The sequence below is a fragment of the Ovis canadensis genome, chromosome 7, assembly GCF_042477335.2.
Source record: "Ovis canadensis isolate MfBH-ARS-UI-01 breed Bighorn chromosome 7, ARS-UI_OviCan_v2, whole genome shotgun sequence".
Taxonomy (NCBI): Eukaryota; Metazoa; Chordata; class Mammalia; order Artiodactyla; family Bovidae; genus Ovis; species Ovis canadensis.
This window is the reverse complement of record NC_091251.1, coordinates 35,241,649-35,264,368: the sequence shown is the minus strand read 5'-3', so window position 1 is coordinate 35,264,368 and position 22,720 is coordinate 35,241,649. Positions and strand designations below refer to the sequence as shown.

The 22,720-nt window shown below is 39.3% G+C and overlaps 2 gene segments (V, D, J or C); both read left to right on the top strand.

Annotated features, from left to right (window-relative positions):
- LOC138443432 (M1-specific T cell receptor alpha chain-like) overlaps positions 1 to 22,720 on the top strand; it is a 1,249,782-nt gene that overhangs the window by 558,583 nt on the left and 668,479 nt on the right.
- On the top strand, positions 1,578 to 2,294 carry LOC138931563 (T cell receptor delta variable 1-like). The segment is given in 2 exon segments: positions 1,578 to 1,726; positions 1,933 to 2,294. Coding segments are annotated over 2 exon segments (360 nt in total).

The following is a 22,720-nucleotide window of genomic DNA, read 5'->3' as shown; positions in this document are numbered from 1 at the left end:
CCTATGAACCATAGCCCTCCAGGCTCCTCTGTCCATGAGATTTTCCAGGCAAGAATACTGGAGTGGGTTGCAATGCCCTCCCCCAGGAGAGCTTCCTGACCCAGGGATCGAACCCACATCTCTTATGTCTCCTGCATTTGCAGGTGGGTTCTTAAACATTTGTGCTCCCACGAAGCTTAAGATGGCATATTAAAAAGCAGACACATCACTTTGCCGACAAAGGTCTGTATAATCAAAGGTATGGTTTTTCTAGTTGTCATGTGTGGTGTGAGAGCTTGACCATAAATGAGGCTGAATGCTGAAGAATTGATGCTTTTGAATTGTGAGGCTGGAGAAAGCTCTTGAGAGTCCCTTGGGCTGTAAGGAGGACAAACCAGTCAGTCCTAATAGAATCAACCGTGAATATTCACTGGAAGGACTGATGCTGAAGCTGAAGCTCCAATACTTTGGCCACCTGGTGGGAAGAGCCAGCTCTTTGGAAAAACTCTGATGCTGGGAAAGATTGAAGGCCAAAGGAGAAAGGAGCAGCAGAGGATGAGGTGGACAGACAGCATCATTGACTCAATGGACATGAATTAGAGCAACTTTGGGAGATACTGAAGTACAGTGTAGCCTGGGGTGCTGCAGTCCATGGGGTCACAAAGTTTGGACATGACTTAGTGAGTGAACAACAACAAAAAAAGTGTCTAAAACCTGTAGATACCAAGTTTTGTAGGAGAACATTACAGCATTATGTCACAGGAAGATCTGACATACTTATTTTGAATTTATTTTACAAAGAGAAAAATAATGAGCCACTAACAAGTGAGACTGAACACTGGACTAATGACATAGAAAATGAGACATCAGGAGAATTCCAGGACACACGGTCTAATAAATGCAATTCTACTTGTGGAGGGGACAGGACTGAATATCCTGACCTTCCTCAAAGTCTAACAAATAAGACTCAATTTCAAATTTCAAAAGAATATTTTATTCCTGTATAATTTCATTTAAAATTTAAAACTGAATAGACTCTGAAAGTCAGATGGACTGATATTTTTTTTTTTGGTCATTTTATGGTGAAGTAATTTTATTTATTGAGAAACCTAAATAGAGTCACAAAACTCAATACAAAGACAGAGATATATTAATCATTTTGAATAAAAGTTCCATTCACCAAGAAGCCTAAGATCTGCAACTTTTTTATTTTTTATTTTTATTTTTTTGCAAATTTTTAAACAGTCATTACATTCTGGATGGAGAAAAGTAAGAATAGGCTAAATGAACGACTGTTAGTAGATTACAGAAAGTTTCATAGGCTATAGTAAATTATGTCTTAAACAGGATGGCAAAACTATTTTGCTGAATAATTATCAGTGTATGTCAACTTGCTTAATATTCAGTTCTCCGCTCAGATTTAACACTGATTGCTTTTTTTCATGCCTTCTTTCAGGATCTGCCTAACTTAATGACTAGGGAAAGACAAGCAGACAGAGTAAAGGCTTGTGGTGAGCCAGACTTTTTCCCGTGTGTGCACAGACCACGTGGTCTATGAACATGACAGCCCCCGCTTCCTGTTCCGGGGAGTCACACGGGTGGCGGGTAGTGTGTATATGTGCTGCCAGGCACTCAAAGACACTGAACTCTCAGCTTGAGGCAGAACTAAGCACATTTGTGCAGGGGAATCCGTGCCTCATGCCGCTCTCCAGTCTGCTCTGGGTGCTCCTGGCCTTCACCTTCTCTGGTAGGGATGCTTCCAAACATGAGTGCCCGTGTTCAGGGTGAAAGGACTGGACACAGGCACGTGGAGCTTCACAGGGACTTGGGGAGGAAAGGAGGGTTGGAGTAAAGCAAGTGTCTTAGGATTTCAATTTTTTGTTTTTGGATCCTATTTAACTCCTACACTATTTTATTCATTGCTTCATCTTTGTTGTCTGATTTTTTCCACAGGATCTGGTGTGGCCCAGAAAGTTACTCAAGACCAGTCAGATGTATCCAGCCAAGTGGGGCAGTCAGTCACCCTGAGTTGTCGGTATGAAACAAGCTGGAGCGTTTACTACCTTTATTGGTACAAGCAACTTCCCAGTGGACAGATGACTTATGTTATTCGTCAGAGTTCAGAAGCGACAAACGCAAGGAAAGAGCGCTACTCTGTAAACTTTAAGAAAGCAGATAAATCCATCAAACTCACCATTTCAGCCTTACAACTAGAAGACTCTGCAAAGTACTTCTGTGCTCTCTCTCTGTCTCACAGTGCTTGAAGTGATAGGAAAAGCTGTACAAAAACCCCGGAGCTTAGTAAGAGAGAGCCCCCCTGCTGCAGGACCCCAGCTGAAATGCACACCCGCAGACCCCAGACAAGAAATGATAGTCCTGTGGTTATTTAAGTTGTGGTCTGGATCAGAAGATTTAGTTCCAGTTAAAGGCACCTTCTACGTTATTTGGAAACAGGTGTCCAGAGTAATTTTCTACTAATATATTCTCCTCTTGAATTTTTGACTTTAAATAAACTGTAAAGAACATGTGTAAAGTTGTCTAAATTTGAAAACTTGCCCCATAATATTTTAAACTGGCAGTTTTACTTCATCACAAAACTGGGTCTAGTTGTGTGGAATCACCATCAAACTATTTCCTTAATCGTTTCCTCTTAGACTTTGTGTCAGGGCACAATCAGAAAAGCAGAACCATGAGTGATGTAGAATAAGAGATTAGTTCTAGGGATTAGAACTCAGGCAATGGCTAGAGCTGGTGGACGAGTCTGTACAAAGTTGTTATCTTCATATCTGGTGTTGAGCCTGAATTCACTTTAAGTCAGCTTAGAGTAACATTGATGCTTTTGAACTATGGTGTTGGATGAGACTCTTGAGAGTCCCTTGGACTGCAAGGAGCTTCAACCAGTCCATCCTAAAGGAAATCAGTCCTGAATATTCATTGGAAGGACTGATGCTGAAGCTGAAATTCCAATACTTTGGCCACATGGTGTGAAGAACTGACTCTTTGGAAAAAAACCCTGAAATTGGGAAAGATTGAAGGTGGAAGGAGAAGGGGATGAAAGAGGATGAGATGGTTGGATGGCATCACTGACTCAATGGACATGAGTTTGAGTAAGCTCCGGGAGTTGGTGATGGACAGGGAAGCCTGGCATACTGTAGTCCATGGGGTCGCAAAGAGTCGGACACAACTGAGCAACTGAACTGAACAAAACTGAACTGAGGGTAACATTTGTAAAGGAAAGTCTGATGGGGACAAAAGCATGGACAAACCGTGACAAACAAAGTCATACTTGAACTATGAGGACAACTGGAGCCCGCAGATTGTCTGTTCCTAAGGAAGGGAACAAAGGGAGAATATCCACTTCAATCACTCCCCTGCAGCACAGTGCTGGACGCTGTAGCCAGTGCAGTAAAGCAAATAAATATATAAACAATCTTTTAAGCCAGAAAGGCAGTCAAATTTCCACTATTTTCTATCTATGTAGAAAATCCCAAAGAATATACCCTCCAAAACTCCTACAACTAGTAAGTGAGTTCAGAAGGTCTCAGGATATATAAGGTGAACACACAAAATAAAATGCATTTTTATATACTATCAGTAAACATGTGGATACCTAAATTAAAAATATAATACTATTTATAATGGCTCAAGAAAGACCCTAAATCCTTAGGCATAAATCTAAGAAAACATGTACAGAACTTATACACAGAAAGCTACAAAACACTGCTACTTCCAAAAAATAAAAATAGCCAATTATTCTAGCTATTATCCTAGAAAGACCAGCTTTCCCCTAGTGGAGCTGCATAGGCACTTTTAGAGAAAAAAAAATTGATGGCACATGTATTATGACCTCTTTTTGGACTTGATTCTGTTTATTGACTTCTTTATTTTATCCTCATACCAACAGATCATTCTATCTTAATTACTGGGGCTTCATACACATTTTGAAATCTGGAAATGCAAGTCTTGTCTTCTTTGTCTTATTCAAGGCTTATTCTAGGTCTTTGCACGTCCATGTAAGGTATAGAATAGCTTCTACCACAAGAGATTGAGGTAATTTGATGGGGATTGTGTTGAATTTATGAATTCATTTAGGACAATTGACATCTTAACATATGGAGTCTTTGGATCCATAGCCTCTTTATTTGTCCTCTCTGATTTTTTTTTTTAGTAATCTAGGTCCTCTCTGATTTCCTTTGTTAATGTTGAGATTGTTGTAGAGGCTTGCATTGCTGCTATTGTTTAGTCTCTGTCGTGTCCAGCAGTTTGCGACCCCATGGACTGTAGCCCGCCAGGCTCCCCTGTCCATGGGATTTCCCAGGCAAGAATACTGGAGTGGGTTGGCCCTCCCTTCTCTAGGGGATCTTCCCAATGCAGGGGGATTTTCTACAGGTACAAACGTATGATGTGTAAATAAAAATAGTCCACCAGGTTGGCAGGCAGACTCTACTACCACTGAGCCACCTGGAAAGCAAGGCTACTTATAACAATTTTATCTTTTATTTCATAAAGCTTTTTTATCTTAATTGGCCTAAATGCTCAGCATCAAATCCAGAGCTATGACTAATGGGGTTAAGAAAAATGTGGATACAGGGAATTAATTCTGCCAGAAATTATTTCTGTTCTGAAATAGCCAGAAAAGAGCTAGGATACCTGTCAATATGAGAACAGAGTTAGTTCAACAGCCAAACAGGGGGTACCAATCTCTTGTTGGGGGTTTAGAAAACATTATTTCATTGAGCAGCCTTAGGATATGGTCTTTCATGACATTAGTGTCTGTAGGCGGCAAGGACTGGTCACCACTGAGTACCAGGCCATGATTTATGTTAGTTACCCCAGACCTCAGAAGTGAGGACATTTCTCATCTCCTATGTGATTTTTATCTCTCAAATCACAGCTATTTTAGAGTTACTGGAGAGGAATCAAGAAAAGGTCTTGCATACCTTAAATTAGTTCCCAAGCATTCGATAAATGACATTTTAATTGCATTTTCTAATGCTTTTGCTAGAATCTAGAAATAAAATTGACTTTTGTGTTTGGTGACTGTTTCAATGCACTAATAGGTTCTAGCTCTTAAACAGCTTGTTTAGAGGTACTTTGTATTTTCTACATGTATAAACGTACTATCTGTAAATTAAAATAGTTCTGCTTCTCCTTTTCAAATTTAACATATCTTATTTCCTTCCCCGGTTTGATCCCAGGTCCTTCATTAGGACAGTGAATAGAAGTAGTCTTGTTTGTGATCCTGCAGGGAGTAATATTGACTTTGATATTTTCACTGATACCCTTTATTAGATTTGGGAATTTCTCTTTTATTTTTGGGTTGTTGGGAGTATTCATCAGGCAGAGACGTTAGCCTTTCATCAAAGTCTCTTGATTTTTTAAAAGTAAATTAAGTACATTATTTTGGTTCTCATCAAGCAAAGAAAGATCACTTCACCTCATATGGTCAAAATATAATCTTCTAAAATTAAAAATTCTGAAAAAAGCCAATAGGCTAAAAAACTTATTTTTAGATTCTCCATATTTTGGTTTCCTTTTTTTTTCGGTTTTCGTTATTATTTAAAATGTCACTTTGAAATGTTTTGTACAGTCTTCTAAACAATAAAGTCAAAGAAACCAAGAAACAAAAACTGTGTTTTTCTACCTTTTTCTAATATAATAAAATAATATATTCCTATATAGCTTAAATTAGTTTATTTTAGTTCTTATATTTTCAGTAGTAGTAGGTGTTGACTTGTGTGTGTGTGATCCACCACACAACAGACTACCAAAGAATATTTATGAATATTTGTTAAATATTTATATGGGAATAATATTTATTCCCATATAATAATATTATTTATTAATTATAAATATATAATAATATTTATTCCCATATCATCAGTTTAATTTTCCTCCATCCTAGACTTGTGACGTTTGTTATCTGTTCTTGAATTTTGTCCACAAATATAACCCTCTGTTTATTCTGCTGGAGTCTTTTTTTAAACTTGACTGCCATAGTATTGAAAGATTGCTTTCGGAATAATTTCAAGAGTTGTTCAGTATAACTTCTTTCACTAAGTTCATGAATAACAACTCATCTACTCATTCAGAAAACAGAGAACTCTTGAGTGCTTTATGTGTACCAACCTCTCTTTATAAACACTGAATAAACTTTAAATATGGGAAGATAAAAGACAAAAGGAAAACTACAAAGAAGCCAACAACTGAGGGTGTGTGACAAAGAAAGGAGCCAGAAATGATGAAAATAGTTTGTGGAGTGGTATAGAACTAAGAAAACGCAGATGAATACAGAGGTCACGCAACTAAGATGAGTGTGTCTCAGTCGTGTCCAACTCTTGGGACACCACGGACTGTCGCCCACCAGACTCTTCTGTGCATGGATTTACCCAGGCAGGATACTGGAGTGGGTTCAGTTCAGCTCAGTTCAGTTGCTCAGTCGTGTCCGACTCTTTGCAACCCCATGAACTGCAGCACGCCAGGCCTCCCTGTCCATCACCAACTACCAGAGTCCACCCAAACCCATGTCCATCGAGTTGGTGATGCCATCCAGCCATCTCATCCTCTGTTGTCCCCTTCTCCTCCTGCCCTCAATCTTTCCCAGCATCAGGGTCTTTTCAAATGAGTCAGCTTTTTGCATTAGGTGGCCAAAGTATTAGAGTTTCAGCTTCAAAATCAGTCCTTCCAAAGAACAACCAGGACTGATTTCCTTTAGGATGGACTGGTTGGAACTCCTTGCAGTCCAAGGGACTCTCAAGAGTCTTCTCCAATACCACAGTTCAAAAGCATCAATTCTTTGGCACTCAGCTTTCTTTATAGTCCAACTCTCACATCCATACATGACCACTGGAAAAACCATAGCCTTGACTAGATGGACTTTGTTGGCAAAGTAATATTTCTGCTTTTTAATATGCTGTCTAGGTTGGTCATAATTTTCCTTCTAAGGAGTAAGTGTCCTTTAATTTCATGGCTGCGATCACCATCTGATTTTGGAGCCTGGAAAAATAGAGTCAGCCACTGTTTCGACTGTTTCCCCATCTATTTGCCATGAAGTGATGGGACCGGATGCCATGATCTTAGTTTTCTGAACGGTGAACTTTAAGCCAACTTTGTCACTCCCCTTTTTCACTTTCATCAAGAGGCTCTTTCGTTCTTCTTTACTTTCTGCCATAAGGGTGGTGTCATCTGCATATGTGAGGTTATTGATATTTCTCCTGGCAATCTTGATTCCAGCTTGTGCTTCTTCCAGCCCAGCATTTCTTATGATGTATTCTGGATATACGTTAAATAAGCTAGGTGACAATATGCAGCCTTGACGTACTCCTTTTCCTATTTGGAACCAGTCTGTTGTTCCATGTCCAGTTCTAACTGTTGCTTCCTGAGCTGCATACAGGTTTCTCAAGAGGCAAGTCAGGTGGTCTTGTATTCCCATCTCTTTCAGAATTTTCCACAGTTTATTGTGATCCACCCAGTCAAAGGCTTTGGCATAGGCAATAAAGCAGAAATGGATGTTTTTCTGGAACTCTCTTGCTTTTGATGACCTAAATCAAATCCCTTAAGACTATACAATGGAAGTGAGAAATAGATTTAAGGGACTAGATCTGATAGACAGAGTGCCTGATGAACTATGGACGGAGGTTTGTTACGTTGTACAGGAGACAGGGATCAAGACCATCCCCAAGAAAAATGCAAAAAAAACAAAATGGTTGTCTGAGGAGGCCTTACAAATAGCTGTGAAAAGAACAGACGTGAGAGGCACAGGAAAAAAGGAAAGATATACTCAACTGAATGCAGAGTTCCAAAGAATAGCAAGGAGAGATAAGAAAGCCTTCCTCAGTGATCAGTGCAAAGAAATAGAGGAAAACAATAAAATTGGAAAGACTAGAGATCTCTTCAAGAAAATTAGAGATACCAAGGGAATATTTCATGCAAAGATGGGCACAATAAAGGACAGAAATGGTATGGACCAAACAGAAGTAGAAGATATTAAGAAGAGGTGGTAAGAATACACAGAAGAACTGTATTAAAAAGATCTTCATGACCCGGATAATCACGAAGATGTGATCGCTCATGCTCACCTAGAGCCAGACATCCTGGAATGTGAAGTCAAGTGGGCCTTAGAAAGCATCACTACGAACAAAGCTAGTGGAGGTGATGGAATTCCAGTTGAGCTGTTTCAAATCCTGAAAGATGATGCTGTGAAAGTGCTGCACTCAATAAGCCAGCAAATTTGGCCACTCTGTAGTGGCCGCAGGACTGGAAAATGTCAGTTTTTATTCTGATCTCAAAGAAAAGCAATGCAAAGAATGCTCAAACTACCACACAATTGCACTCATCTCACATGCTAGTAAAGTAATGCTCAAAATTCCCCAAGCCAGGTTTCAGCAATACGTGAACTGTGAACTTCCAGATGTTCAAGCTGGTTTTAGAAAAGGCAGAGGAACCAGAGATCAAATTGCCAACATCCACTGGTTCATCGAAAAAACTGGAGTGGGTAGGATATTCTTGATCCAGGGATCGAACCTCCATTGCCTACACTACACATGGATTCATTACCGACTGAAACACCAGGGATATTCACCTTTCAGTCTGAGAAACATTTCAAAAGGTTGGCATCCGGTGGGAGTTTAGCTCTGCAGTTCATTTATTCAGTCACTAGAGGGGGCTGCGTCATTTGGAAACAGCGGTCTTTTCTGGCTATCAAGGAAAGGAAGTTTATGCTTTCCATCTATGTTCCACAGAAAAGTTAAAAAAAAAAAAAAAAAGATTTTCATCATCTTTAGACAACTTGAGTTTATAATCCTATATTGAGTGCGTGTGGTCAAGGATTCAGGGGATCATAGCCTTATAGCCTTAACCTCTTCCATGTACCTCCCTAAACACTGCTTTCCCATTTCCCACCCCTGTTAACTCTTCCCTTCCCGATTCCTTACGCTCTTTGCTCTTCACTCCTCTTTTTCGGCCAGGATCACCCACCTCCACCCTTGTCCTCCCCAGATAGTTTGCTTTCCCTTCTGTCTCTTCTCTGTCTCAGCATCCTTGGTGTCTCTCTGTCTCAGCATCTTTGGTGCAGAGCACCTACAAACATGGGCACAGAGGGCATAAGGATTAAGGACCATTGTTCAAGGAGGATGAGGAGAATACCATCCGTGTCATCAGTTACTATATGAAGAACCGATGCATTGAGAAATGTCTTCCTAGATGGAGACAGATCCATGATTCCAAGGACCTTTTCAGGACGCTGAGCTCCAATGTCCAAGCTCAAGACATTTAGCTTTCTGTCCCAATGTTATTAATATTTCTTGTCCCTCAAAGCAATCACAGTCTACTTTGAAATCTCACATACATTTGCTAGAACATGGATGGGAATTTTTATCTTTTTACAATGCACAGCTCAGTACAGTTTTCTGGGATTAAACAATGTTTTCCACAAGCTTCATGGAACATCAGAAAATGTCTTTGAAGAAGAAATGATAGAACAATGGTTCTGGATAGACACACAACTGTGATTGGTGTTCCTTTTCCAGAGTCAGACTTTAAACTTCATAGAGGATGGCAGCACACACCCTGTGAGTTGGGGCTGTCTCTCCTTCTTTGGGGGACCTGACTAAAACAGGGCAGGAAAACCTAAACAAGGAACTGCTTGATCATTGGCTGACAAATCCTGGCAACACACACTGCAACGGACACCTGCACTGGTTGTAAGTCTCTAACAGCAGCAGTTGCTTCTGTTCTCTGGAAACAAGCCCAGGAGCAGAGACAGGTCTGAACTCTGAGCCCACAGTCTTGGTTGGCCTTGAAGTATGAGGCTGGTGATTGGAGTAACTGTTTTTCTGACCTTGGGTAAGTGTTCTCTGTCTACAAGGGATGACTTTGAAGCCAAGGAACCATAAAGGGTCATTTGCTCTCTGCTCCTCTCCCTGTGTTTTATTCAGCATTGTAGCAATGGAATCAAGAACAGCTCTATGCATTTGCTAGGGAGCACAAACTTCCATATAACAGGTTAATTCATAGCCATGATCCAGAAGAGACCTCAGCAGTAAGCAGGTTGGAAGAACTCTCTGGGGTTATTGAGCCAAGGACCCTGGGATAAAGCCTATAGGGTCTCAGATTCTTGCCATCTGTCTTTGGTCCCTATATAATAAGCATCAATAATATTTCTCAGGACATAGATAAAAACACTGGAGTAGGGGGTAGGTCCAGACAGTTTGGGGAGTGTTGTGCTCTTGATCCATAGAATTACACTGATTTATTGTAAGGGGATAATTTTACTTTCTTCACCCTTTAGGGACTGTGATTAATGCTAAGACCACCCAACCCAGCTCCATGGATTGTGCTGAAGGAGAGGATGTAAACCTGCCTTGTAACCACTCTACCATCGGTGCAAATGACTATATACATTGGTATCGGCAAAATCCCAATCATAGTCCACAGTATGTCATTCATGGCTTACGAGACACAGTGAACAGAAGCATGGCCTCTCTGACCATAGCTTCAGACAGAAAGTCCAGCACCTTGGTCCTGCCCCAGGTCACCCTGAGAGACGCTGCTGTGTACTATTGCATCCTGAGAGAGGCACACTGGGACAGATGGGGCTGCACCTGTGCAGTATCTCTGGTGGGAAGATGAGGGGACAGAGTGGGGAGAGCAGTCACGAGAGCAAATTTAGAGTCTTCTAGAAGGAGAGTCAGAGAACAGTAAGAGATGGGGAAAATGAAGGGAAAGGAAAGGGAAGAAGATGGTTAAAAACAGAAGAAAGAGAGGGCAAGGAATAAGCACCCAGTTTACTGAAGAATCTGAGAAGAACTTTGAGGAATGTCAGAATCATAATTTTAACATAGCAATAAAGTAAGACGTGTTAATAATTTTTATAACTCTTTCTCATGTCAATAAAATGTTGGTTTCAGTGTGCTAGTCCCACATAAGAAGTGGGAAACATACACATAATTCTCCTTGTACCAAAGGCTTCTTTCATTTGGGTCCAAGGCCAAGTCTAGACTCTGAGGTGTTATAGCTTTTCCACTTACCAGAAACAAATTACTCTCTCTGAGAAAGATCTGAAATGTTATTGTTGCTAGTCTAGAACATTCATATTTCCCATGAAGTTTTTTGAGAGAAACAAAAATTAAGTGAATAATAATTTTTCTCTTTCTAGGCAGGTCTGGAAACCCTGCCTCTATAAGGAGTTTTCATCAATTTGATAATCCCGAAGCAGCACATGGGGGTTCCCCCATGGCTTGGCAGTAAAGAATCCACCTGCAGTGCAGGAGCTGCAAGAGACCCGGGTTCAATCCTTGGTTCAGGAAGATCCCTTGGAGGAGGGCCTGGCAATCCATTCCAGTATTCTTCCCTGGAGAACCCCATGGACAGAGGAGGCTGGCAGACTACAGTCTTTAGAGTTGCAAAGAATCGGACATGACTGAAGCGACTTAGCATGCAAGCAGCATGTGGGGCTTACCCTGGTGGCTCAGTGGTAAAGAATCTGCCTGCCAATGCAAGGGACCCAGGTTTGGTCCCTGGTTGGAGAACTAAGATCCCACATGCCTTGGAGCAACTAGGCCTATGTGCTGCTATTACTGAATCATCCTTGAACTGTCCATCTGAACGTTAGTGTCTGCAGATCACTTCACTTTCAGTGCAGTGAAAATATTCAGGTCTTCATCTTCCATCCCTTTTACCCCCAAATCTACTGACAGAGAATCGATATTATTTACAGAGTCTGAGATAAGAGCACAAACTAAAATTATCTTCATCTGGTTTCAAAAGCACTTATTTTTCTCTAAAATATCCTACTAAAATTAAAAAGCATAATACAAAACCAGTAATCAACAGTTTAAAAATGTATTTACAATAGAAATTTAAAAATTATTTATTCACTTTCACTTTAATAAAAATAAAACTGTTACAATTCAGTTTTCAATGTCCAGCTGGTGGTTAACTAATATTGCTCTCAATGCAGGCTGAGTCTAAAATAAATGTATATAACTTTTAAAATCATCAGTACCATTTTTATAGAATAAATATGTATGCATTAATATACACATTTTTTTCCCTTTCTGACTTTCATCACTCTGTTTAACAGGCTCTAGGCTCATCCACCTCACTAGAACTGTCTCAAATGTGGGTTTTTTTTTTACAGCTGAGAAATATTCCATTGTATAGAAGTATGACAACTTCTTTATCTGTTCATCTGGGGATGGACCCTATTTGCGGGGCAAGACACAGACATAGAGAACAGACTTTGGACGCAGTAGGGGAGGGAGAGAGTGGGAAAAATTGAGAGAGTAGCATTGAAACATATGCTTTACCGTATGTAAAATAGATAGCTAGTGGGAAGTTGCTGTATGATGCAGGGAGCTCAATACGGAGCTCTGTGACAACCTAGAGGAGTGGGGGGAAGACTCAAAAGGAGGGGACGTATGTATACTTCTGGGTGATTCACATCATTGTATGGCAGAAGCCAACACAATAATGTAAAGCAATTATCCTCCAATTAGAAATAAATTAATTTTAAAAAATAAATTTAAAAAATAATACTGTTTAATACAGCAAAGTGTTTCAGCCAACAGAAACAACTTCTGATCATGCTGATTCATGAGCACCCTTCAGAACCACAAGGAAGTGCATAAGAGAAGCAAAAGCTGCATCCTCAGCTCTTCTGGGAAAAAGTGTTTCGTTAGGGAAGAACCTACTGCATCCATGCCATGTGAGAGCAAGATGGGGCTATGTAATTAATTTTTGCTTTTTTTCCCTAAAATTCTCCCAAATTCCTAATCAGGGCCTGCCTTCTCCTAAATGTTCTCAGAAAATGTCCCTCACACCATAAATAATGATCTTTCTATTTCCTTTTCTCCCCCTGGCCAGCATGTTCTGAGTGGGTTGCGGTGGGGGGTGGGGCGTCCTGTCAGTGTCACCTGAGCAGGATTTGCTGGGTGAGCTGATTGGCTGCAGGAGCAGGAACAACTTAGGACACTCCCTCCCTGAGGGTTTTGTTAAATGTCTTGCAGGAAAATGTCCCAGCAAGAAAAGGAAGCATCATGAAGAGGCTAGCAGGCACTGTGCTGGGGCTTTTGTTTGCCCAGGTTTGCTGTGAGTTGGGGCTGCCCCACAGGGGATCTGAAGGAATGAGACGCTGCTCTATTGTTGAGGGATGGAGAGGAGCTGACAAGTCCTGCAGACTTTTTATCCTTCTCATCATCTATGGGGATGGGGAGGGCACTTTCAGGGTTTAGTAGGAGTTACAGTGACCCTCACCAGTGACTGTTTCTCTTTCCTCAACAGGTGTGCGAGGGGTGGATGTGGAACAGAGTCCCCGAAGTCCGAGTCTCCAGGAGGGAGCCAGCTACACGCTTCAGTCTAATTTTTCCACTTCCTCACAGAGTGTGAACTGGTATCTTCAGAACTCTGGGGGCCGCATCATCCACCTGTTTTACATTCCTTCAGGGACAAAGCGAGATGGAAGATTAAATGCCACGACAATCCCTACAGAGCGCCGCAGCTCACTGCACATTTCCTCTTCGCAGACCACAGACTCGGGCACTTACTTCTGTGCTGCGCAGCACAGTGCTCCCCAGGCTCCTGCAGCCTCCACACAAACCCTCCGCGGGGCTCAGCCCCTCCTCCAGCCACAGTCACACCGTGAGGCCACCACAGGGCATTTGCAGTGCTTAATGTTACTCACCTTTATCAGGACAGTTTTAACCACAGACACTTTCTGGCCCTACAGATTATGGACTTTGGTCTTTATCTTTCCTTCTCAACATGTATCTCCTTCTACACTAGAAACTTCTATCTGGGAACTAGCAGAGTAGTTGATAAGAGGATAGAATTAAAATAAATATTTAACCACAGCTTCTCAGTGGTAAAGAATTTGCCAACCAATGAAGGAGATGCAGAAGACATAGGTTTGATCCCTGGGTTGGCAAGATCCTCTGGAGGAGGAAATGGTAACCCACTCCAGTATTCTTGGGGAACACTGGGGAATCTCATGGGCAGAGGAGCCTGGCGGGCTCCAGTACATGGGGTCTCAAAGAGTTGGACTGACTGAGTGACTAAGTACACATGCTGAACTCAAAAATGTTAAAAAGTGAAAGGAATTAAATGAAATCACTCCAGTAAAGATACTACCCAGTGTGTGAGAAGGTGGGGCCTACTGACACAATTAAAGCAGATATGAACTTAGAGCTCTAGCTGGCTGAGAAGAGCAGAAGAGGAACTTGAGCTGCCACTGAGCACCGACACCAGAAACAATGGACAGGATACTGGGAGCATCATTTTTGATTCTGTGGCTTCAACTAGGCTGTGACTTGGGGAGGAGAAAACCTAGGATATCTCATCAACTAAGTGGACCGAGAAAACTGGATTACAAACAAGCTCATGCAGATAGAAACTCTAAGAAGGAAATAGGTGTCTGTGGAATTAATGACTTTTTATCTCTTTAAGTAGGGGTGAGTGGACAACAGAAGGAAAAAAGTGACCAAGAGCAGGTGAAACAGCCCTCAATCTTTGACAGTCCAGGAAGGAGAGATTTCCATTGTGAACTGTAGTTATGAGAAGAGCTCATTTGACTACTTCTTGTGGTACTGGCAATGTCCGGGTAAAGGCCCAGCATTCTTGATAACCGTAGTTTGACTACGAATGAAATAGAAGATGGAAGTTTCACAGTTTCCCTCAATAAGAGTGCCAAACAGCTCTCATTGTACATCACAACTTCCCAGCCTGGAGACTCAGCCACCTACATCTGTGCAGCAAGTGCCGGGCGCTCCCCAGGCACCTGCAGCTGAGCTGCAGCCACACCCTGCTGTGTAGATGCAATACACATGCACACGCACACACACAATCTGTTTGGTCATAAAAATCTTAATATATTTAAGAAAACTGAAATTATATAGAATTTATTCTTCAACCAAAATGGAAATGATGCAGAATATCTACTAAAAAGAGATGTCTTTAGAAACTCTCAAATATTTGGAATATATGCACTAACTTTAAAATAACCATAGGTTAAAGAAACAATTACTATGACTTTAGAAAATATTTTGAAAGTAAATATTGTGAGAGCACATTATATAAATATGTATGAGATGCAGCTAAAATTATACATAAAAGGAAATTTATCTATTTAAATGCTTATTTAACTTGCAAAATTATCATCTAGGTTTTCAGTGAAAGATGATAGAAAAGCAAACTAAACCCAACATAAAACTGAAAGAAGTAAATAATAAAATGTTGCATTGGTGAAATACAAAGAAAGCTATAGGGGTAGCCATGAAATACAAAGTTAATTTTGCTAAAATGGTCAATAAGATTGAAATATTTCTAGGTAGACTTATCAAAGGAAAAAAGAAAAAACAGATTATACAGATAAGTAACTAAAAAGAAAATTATTCTACAAGTTCTATAATGTTACAAGGGTAATAAAAGAATATAATTAACAAGTTTATGTCATTGAGTAAGTGTATAGAAGTAGATTTACACAAGTAGGGAAGATTTATTTTTTTGACAAAGTGCAAAGAAAATTCAATGGGGGTAACATAGTATTATGAGCAAATGATGTTGGGACAATTGTATATTCTTGGGAAATAATTAAAACTTGGCCAAATATCACACCTTATACAAAAATTTGGGTACAGCCTCAAAATGAACCATACATCCAAGTGTAAGATGTAAAATTACCAAATCTTTTAGGAAAAACATAAGAGAATATTTTCATGACCTAGGGTTAGACCAAAAGAATTTTGACATGACACCAAGAGCATGATCCATAAACAAACTTAGATTTCATCAAAATTAAAAATTTGCTCTTTGAAAGACACTGTTTGTCCTATGAAAGACACTGTTAAGAGAAGGAAAATGATAAACTGCAGAAATGACAGGAAATATATTTTCATCAAAAGATTGTGTTCAGAATACAATTAACTCTCTAGACAGCAGGAAGAAAACAACGCAGTTGAAAACTGGATGATAGATTTACACAGATACTTCACCAGAGAGCTATGTGGTAAGGAAATAAGCATATAAAAAGATGCCAACTCTCCCAGGGGACAAAAAAAAAGATGGGGAACACATGTATACCTGTGATGGATTCATGTTGATGTATGGAAAAAGCAATACAATATTGTAAAGTAATTAACCTCCAATTAAAATAAATAAATTTATATTTTAAAAAGTAGAAATAAAAAGATGGTCAGACTATGTCCTGGCTATTATAAACAGTGCTGCGATGCCCATCAGCAGATGAATGGACAAGAAAGCTGTGATACATATACACAATGGAGTATTACTCAGCCATTAAAAAGAATACATTTGAATCAGTTCTAATGAGGTGGATGAAACTGGAGCCTATTATACAGAGTAAAGTAAGCCAGAAAGAAAAACACCAATACAGTATACTAACACATATATATGGAATTTAGAAAGATGGTAATGATAACCATGTATGCGAGACAACAAAAGAGACACAGATGTTTAGAATGGACTTTTGGACTCTGTGGGAGAGGGAGAGGGTGGGATGATTTGGGAGAATGGCATTGAAACATATATACTATCATGTAAGAAATGAATCGCCAGTCTATGTTCGATACAGGATACAGGATGCTTGGGGCTGGTGCATGGGGATGATCCAGAGAGATGATATGGGGTGGGAGGTGGGAGGGGGGTTCAGGATGGGGAACTCATGTACATCCATGGCTGATTCATGTCAATGTATGGCAAAACCAATACAGTATTGTAAAGCAAAATAAAGTAAAAATTAAAAAAAAAAGATGGTCAGTCTAAATCAAATATCTCTCTTAGTAAATGTCACATTGCACTGGAAAATATGTGGGTTATTTTCAAATATCTTTTGATACTGATTTCTAACATAATTCCACAGTGATTAGAAAACAGACTGTAGGATTTTAATATCTTTAGACCATGACAATTTGCACCTTGTTTTATGTCCCTGGATATGTGCCCATGTCTCCTAGTTTATAGTCTCTGGGACCTAGAATAGAGTTTGCATCCTACTACTGTGTTAAAATTGCATAAGTCTTAATTATGTTGATTCATAGTGCTTTTCAGGTCTACTGTACCCTCCTACTTTTCTGTGTATTCATTCTATTAATTTTTGAGAGTTTGCTATTGAAACTCCAACCAAAAAATTTAATTTATTTACTTAAAAAGTAGTTGTAATATATAGTGGAACTGTATTTTGTGCTGTGTTTTCTAAGTCTAATATACACTTTTATAATTTAAAAAATAAAGAGAAAAAAGATGGTCAACATTATTAGTCTTTAGGAAAATGCAAATTAAGGCAAAAAGAGATACTACTTCACATCTACCATAACAACTAAAATTAAAAATACTGACAATATCGAGTTCTGGCAAAGATGCAGGAAATTGGAGCACTCATATATTGCTGGTGGGTGAATGGTCATTCTGGTAAAAAGTTCAGCAGTTCCACATAAACTTAAATATTCACTCAGCTTACAACTCTGCAATCAGACTCCTGAGTATTTATGCTTGAGGAATGGGAAACTTATATTTACACAAAAATCTGTACATGAATATTCATAGCAGCTATATTTGTGATGACCAAAAGCTGGAAACCAGTCAAGTGTTCTTCTTTGGGTGAATAGATAAATAAATCCACTGTAATACATCTGTACAATGACATATTATTTATAGATTTTTTCAACTTGTAGTATAGTTGTGTCTCAATAAACCATTTTCAATTGAAAATAACAAAAATGCATTTAATATACCTAACCCAGCCTACATTAAACGTGCTCAACACTTACTTTTTTAATTCCCTGGTGGCTCAGACGGTAAAGTGTCTGTCTACAATGCGGGAGACCAGGGTTCAATGGTTTGGGAAGATTCCCTGGAGAAGGAAATGGCAATCCACTCCAATACTATTGCCTGGAAAATCCCATGGACAGAGGAGCTTGGTAGGCTACAGTCCATGGGGTCGCAAAGAGTCAGACACGACTGAGCGACTTCACTTCACAACACTTACTTTAGCCTACTTACTTTTTCTTTAGGTGGGAGAAATCATCTAACACAATGTCTATTTTATACTAAAATGTTGAAAATCTCATGTAATTAATTGAGTGCTGTACTGAAAGTGGAAAATAGAATAGTTGTATGATTACAGAAGGAAGGTAAGTGTGTCAGTTTTTTACCCTCATGATCTCAGGGCTGGCCGGGAGCTCAGCTTACTGCTGCTGCCCAGATCACCAAAGAATATATAGCAACTGTTGCTAGCATGGGAAAAGATCAAATTTAAAAATGCAAAGTGTGGTTTCTACTGAATGTGCATCACTTTCTTAGCACTGTAAAGTCAAAAATCCAAAGTCAAGACATCATAAGTTGGTGACAGTCTGTAGTGATTAAAAGAAACAGACTATTGATACCTGCAATAGCTTAGATGGGGCTTCCGAAGTGGCTCAGTAATAAGAATCTGCCTGCAATGCAGGAGACAGGGGTTTGATCCCTGGGTAGGGAAGATCCCCTGGAGAAGGAAATGGCAACCCACTCCAGTATTCTTCCCTGGAAAATTCCAAGGACAGAGGAACCTGGAAGTCTACAGTTAGTGAGGTTGCAAAAGAGTGGGAAATGACTTAGCAACTAAAAAACAATAGCCTCGATGGCTCTCAGGATGTATGGTGAATGAAGAAATAGTCAATCTCAGAGGCTACATGGTGTGTGATTACACTTATTGGATTATTATGACTGTATACATACAGTGATTCTACTTATACAACATTCTCAAAGAACAAAATTAGAGATGAAAAAGAGATCAGTAGTCAGGGTTAGAAAGAGCTGCAGGGATGGGGAGAGTATGCACAGGGGATTTCTTTAAGAGACAAAACAGTTCTGTGTCATGATTTTAGTGGTGGTACAAGAACCAAAACATGTGATAAAATTTCATGGACTAATGCATCAAAACCAAAGAATGCATATAAAAACTGATGATAAGTTTATGGTATTTTGATAAAATTTTATCAACATCAATTTCTTGATATATGTAATTTTTATATTAGTATATATCTATATTTTATAATATCATGTTGTTTTGCAAGCTTCTGTAGTCATTCATGATCTCCTCTGCTTCAGTTCAGTTCAGTTCAGTCGCTCAGTCGTGTCTGACTCTTTGCGACCCCATGAATCACAGCATGCCAGGCCTCCCTGTCCATCACCATCTTCCGGAGTTCACTCAGACTCACGTCCATAGAGTCAGTGATGCCATCCAGCCATCTCATTCTCTGTTGTCCCCTTCTCCTCCTGCCCCCAATCCCTCCCAGCATCAGAGTCTTTTCCAATGAGTCAGCACTTCGCATGAGGTGACCAAAGTACTGGAGATTCAGCTTTAGCATCAGTCCTTCCAAAGAAATCCCATTGCTGATCTTCAGAATGGACTGGTTGGATCTCCTTGCAGTCCAAGAGACTCTCAAGAGTATTCTCCAACACCACAGTTCAAAAGCATCAATCCTTCATTGCTCAGCCTTCTTCACAGTCCAACTTTCACATCCATACATGACCACTGGAAAAACCATAGCCTTGACTAGGCGGAACTTAGTTGGCAAAGTAATGTCTCTGCTTTTGAATATGCTATCTAGGTTGGTCATAACTTTTCTTCCAAGTCTGGGCATTCGTTGCCTGTCAGCACTCAGAAGTGAAATGGGACAGAAGAGTAGATGTCTCAGATAAATACAAACTTCCCTGCTTCAGTCATTCATGAGTTATTTTGATCTTAAATTCTATGAACTGCCACTATTTTAGACCTTGTCTGTATTTTTTTCTACTTATCTATTTGCCTTTGATTCTTTTATATTAATTCATCTATTATAGAAATGAAATCAAATGGAAGATTGACAGCTACATTCCACATGAACATGAAACAGTGCAGAGAACTTCAGTCACCAACTTCTCTGGTATTGACAGGTACTAAATGTCTACAGCCTGTAAATATTAAGTTTTGTAGGAGTGCATTATAGCATTACAGCAGAGAAAGATCTGGCATGTTTATCTTAACTTTATTGTATAAAGAGAAATAATAATGAGCAACTGACAAGTGAGACTGAACACTCTGGGCCAGTGAGACAGATTATGTGACATGAGAATGACTCTAGGAGAGATGATCTAACAAGTACAATTCTACATTTAGAGGTAACAGGATTGAATAGCCTGATTGCCCTCAAGGTTGAATACATAAGACTCAATATAAAATTTAAAAAATATATTATTTTATTCCAATTATAATTTCATTTAAATATACACCACTGAATAGACTCTGAAATTCAGGTGGGCTGAATTTTTTAAGTCATTTTATGTTGAAGTGATTTTACTTATTGAAAAATCTAAGTGGAGCCCTGGAAAACATTAAAAAAAAAGAGAGAGGTACATTAATTGTTTTGTATAAGATTGCTATTCACCCAGAAGTCCTAAGACCTGTGAATGTTTTAAAATAGTCACTAGATTCTGGATAGAGAAAAGTAAGTATAGGCTAAATGAATGACAAATCAGTAGATTACAAGAATATTTCTTAGGCTATACTAAATTGTATCTTAAAGAGGATGACAAAATTATTTTACTGAATCAATGTTTGTCAACTTTGACTTCACAGCTGAATTCTACTAAAAATTTAGAGAATAGCTAACGTCTATCCTACTCAAACTCTTCCAGATATTTGCAGGGGAAGGTAAACTTCTAAAATCATTCTATAAGGCCACCATAACCCTAATACCAAAACCAGACAAAGATGCCACAAAAAAAGAAAACCACAGGCTTATATCACTGATGAACATAGATGCAAAAATCCTTAACAAAATTCTAGTGAACAGAATCCAACAACATATTAAAAAGATCATACACCATGACCAAGGGGGCTTTATCCCAGGGATGCAAGGATTCTTTAATATCCACAAGTCAATCAATGCAATACACCACAGAAAGAAATTGAAAGATAAAAACCATATGATTATCTCAATAGATGAAGAAAAACCTTTGACAAAATTCAACATCCATTTATGATAAAAAACCCTCCAGAAAGCAGGAATAGAGGGAACATATCTCAATATAATAAAACCCATATATGACAAACACACAACAAACATTATCTTCAATGGTGAAAAATTGAAAGGATTTCTCCTAAAGTCAGGAACAAGACAAGGGTGCCCACTCTCACCACCACTATTCAACATAGTTTTGGAAATTTTAGCTGCAGCAATCAGAGAAGAAAAAGAAATAAAAGGAATCCAGATTGGAAAAGAGGAAGTAAAACTCTCAGTGTTTGCAGATGACATGATCCTCTACATTGAAAACCCTAAAGACCCCACCAGAAAATTACTAGAGCTAATCAATGAATAAAGTTGCAGGATATAAAATTAACACACAAAAATCTTTTGCATTCCTATACACTAACAATGAGGAAACAGAAAGAGAAATTAAGGAAAAAATTCCATTCACCATTGCAATGAAAAGAATAAAATACTTAGGAATAAATCTACGTAAAGAAACAAAGAGAGAAGGAAATGGCACCCCACTCCAGTACCCTTGCCTGGAAAATCCCATGCATGGAGGAGCCTGGTAGGCTGCAGTCCATGGGGTTGCTAAGAGTCGGACACAGCTGAGCGACTTCACTTTCACTTTTCACTTTCATGTATTGGAGAAGGAAATGGCAACCCACTCCAGTGATCTTGTCTGGAGAATCTCAGGGACGGGGGAGCCTGGTGGGCTGCCATCTATGGGGTCGCACAGAGTCGGACATGACTGAAGTGACTTAGCAGCAGCAGCAGCAAAGATGAATCAAATAGATGGAGAAATATACCATGTTCATGGATCAAAAGAATCAATATAGTGAAAATGAGTATACTACCCAAGCAATCTATAGATTCAATGCAATCCCCATCAAGCTATTAATGGTAGTTTTCAGAGAACTAGAACAAATAATTTCACAATTTGTATAGAAATACAAAAAACCTCAAATAGCCAAAGAAATCTTGAAAAAGAAGAATGGAACTGGAGGAATCAACTTGCCTGACTTCAGGCTCTACGACAAAGCTAGAGTCATCAAGACAGTATGGTACTGGCACAAAGAGAGAAATATAGATTAATGGAACAAAATAGAAAGCCCAGAGATAAATCTACCTATGGACACCTTATCTTTTACAAAGGAGGCAAGAATACACAATGGAGAAAGACAATCTCTTCAACAAGTGGTGCTGGGAAAACTGGTCAACCACTTGCAAAAGAAAGAAACTAGAACACTTTCTAACACCATACACCAAAATAAACTCAAAATGGATTAAAGATCTAAATGTAAGACCAGAAACTATAAAACTCCTAGAGGAGAACATAAGCAAAACACTCTCTGACATAAATCACAGCAGGATCCTCTATGACCCACCTCCCAGAGTAATGGAAATACAGGCAAAAATAAACAAATGGGACCTAGTTAAACGTAAAAGCTTTTGCACAATGAAGGAAACTATAAGCAAGGTGAAAAGACAGCCTTCAGAAGGGGAGAAAATAATAGCAAATGAAGCAACTGACAAACAACTAATCTCAAAAATAAACAAGCAGCTCCTGCAGCTCAATTCCAGAAAAATAAATGACCCAATCAAAAATGCACCAAAGAACTAAACAGACATTTCTCCAAAGAAGACATACATATGGCTAACAAACACATGCAAAGATGCTTAACATCACTCATTATCAGAGATATGCAAATCAAAACCACAGTGAGGTACCATCTCAT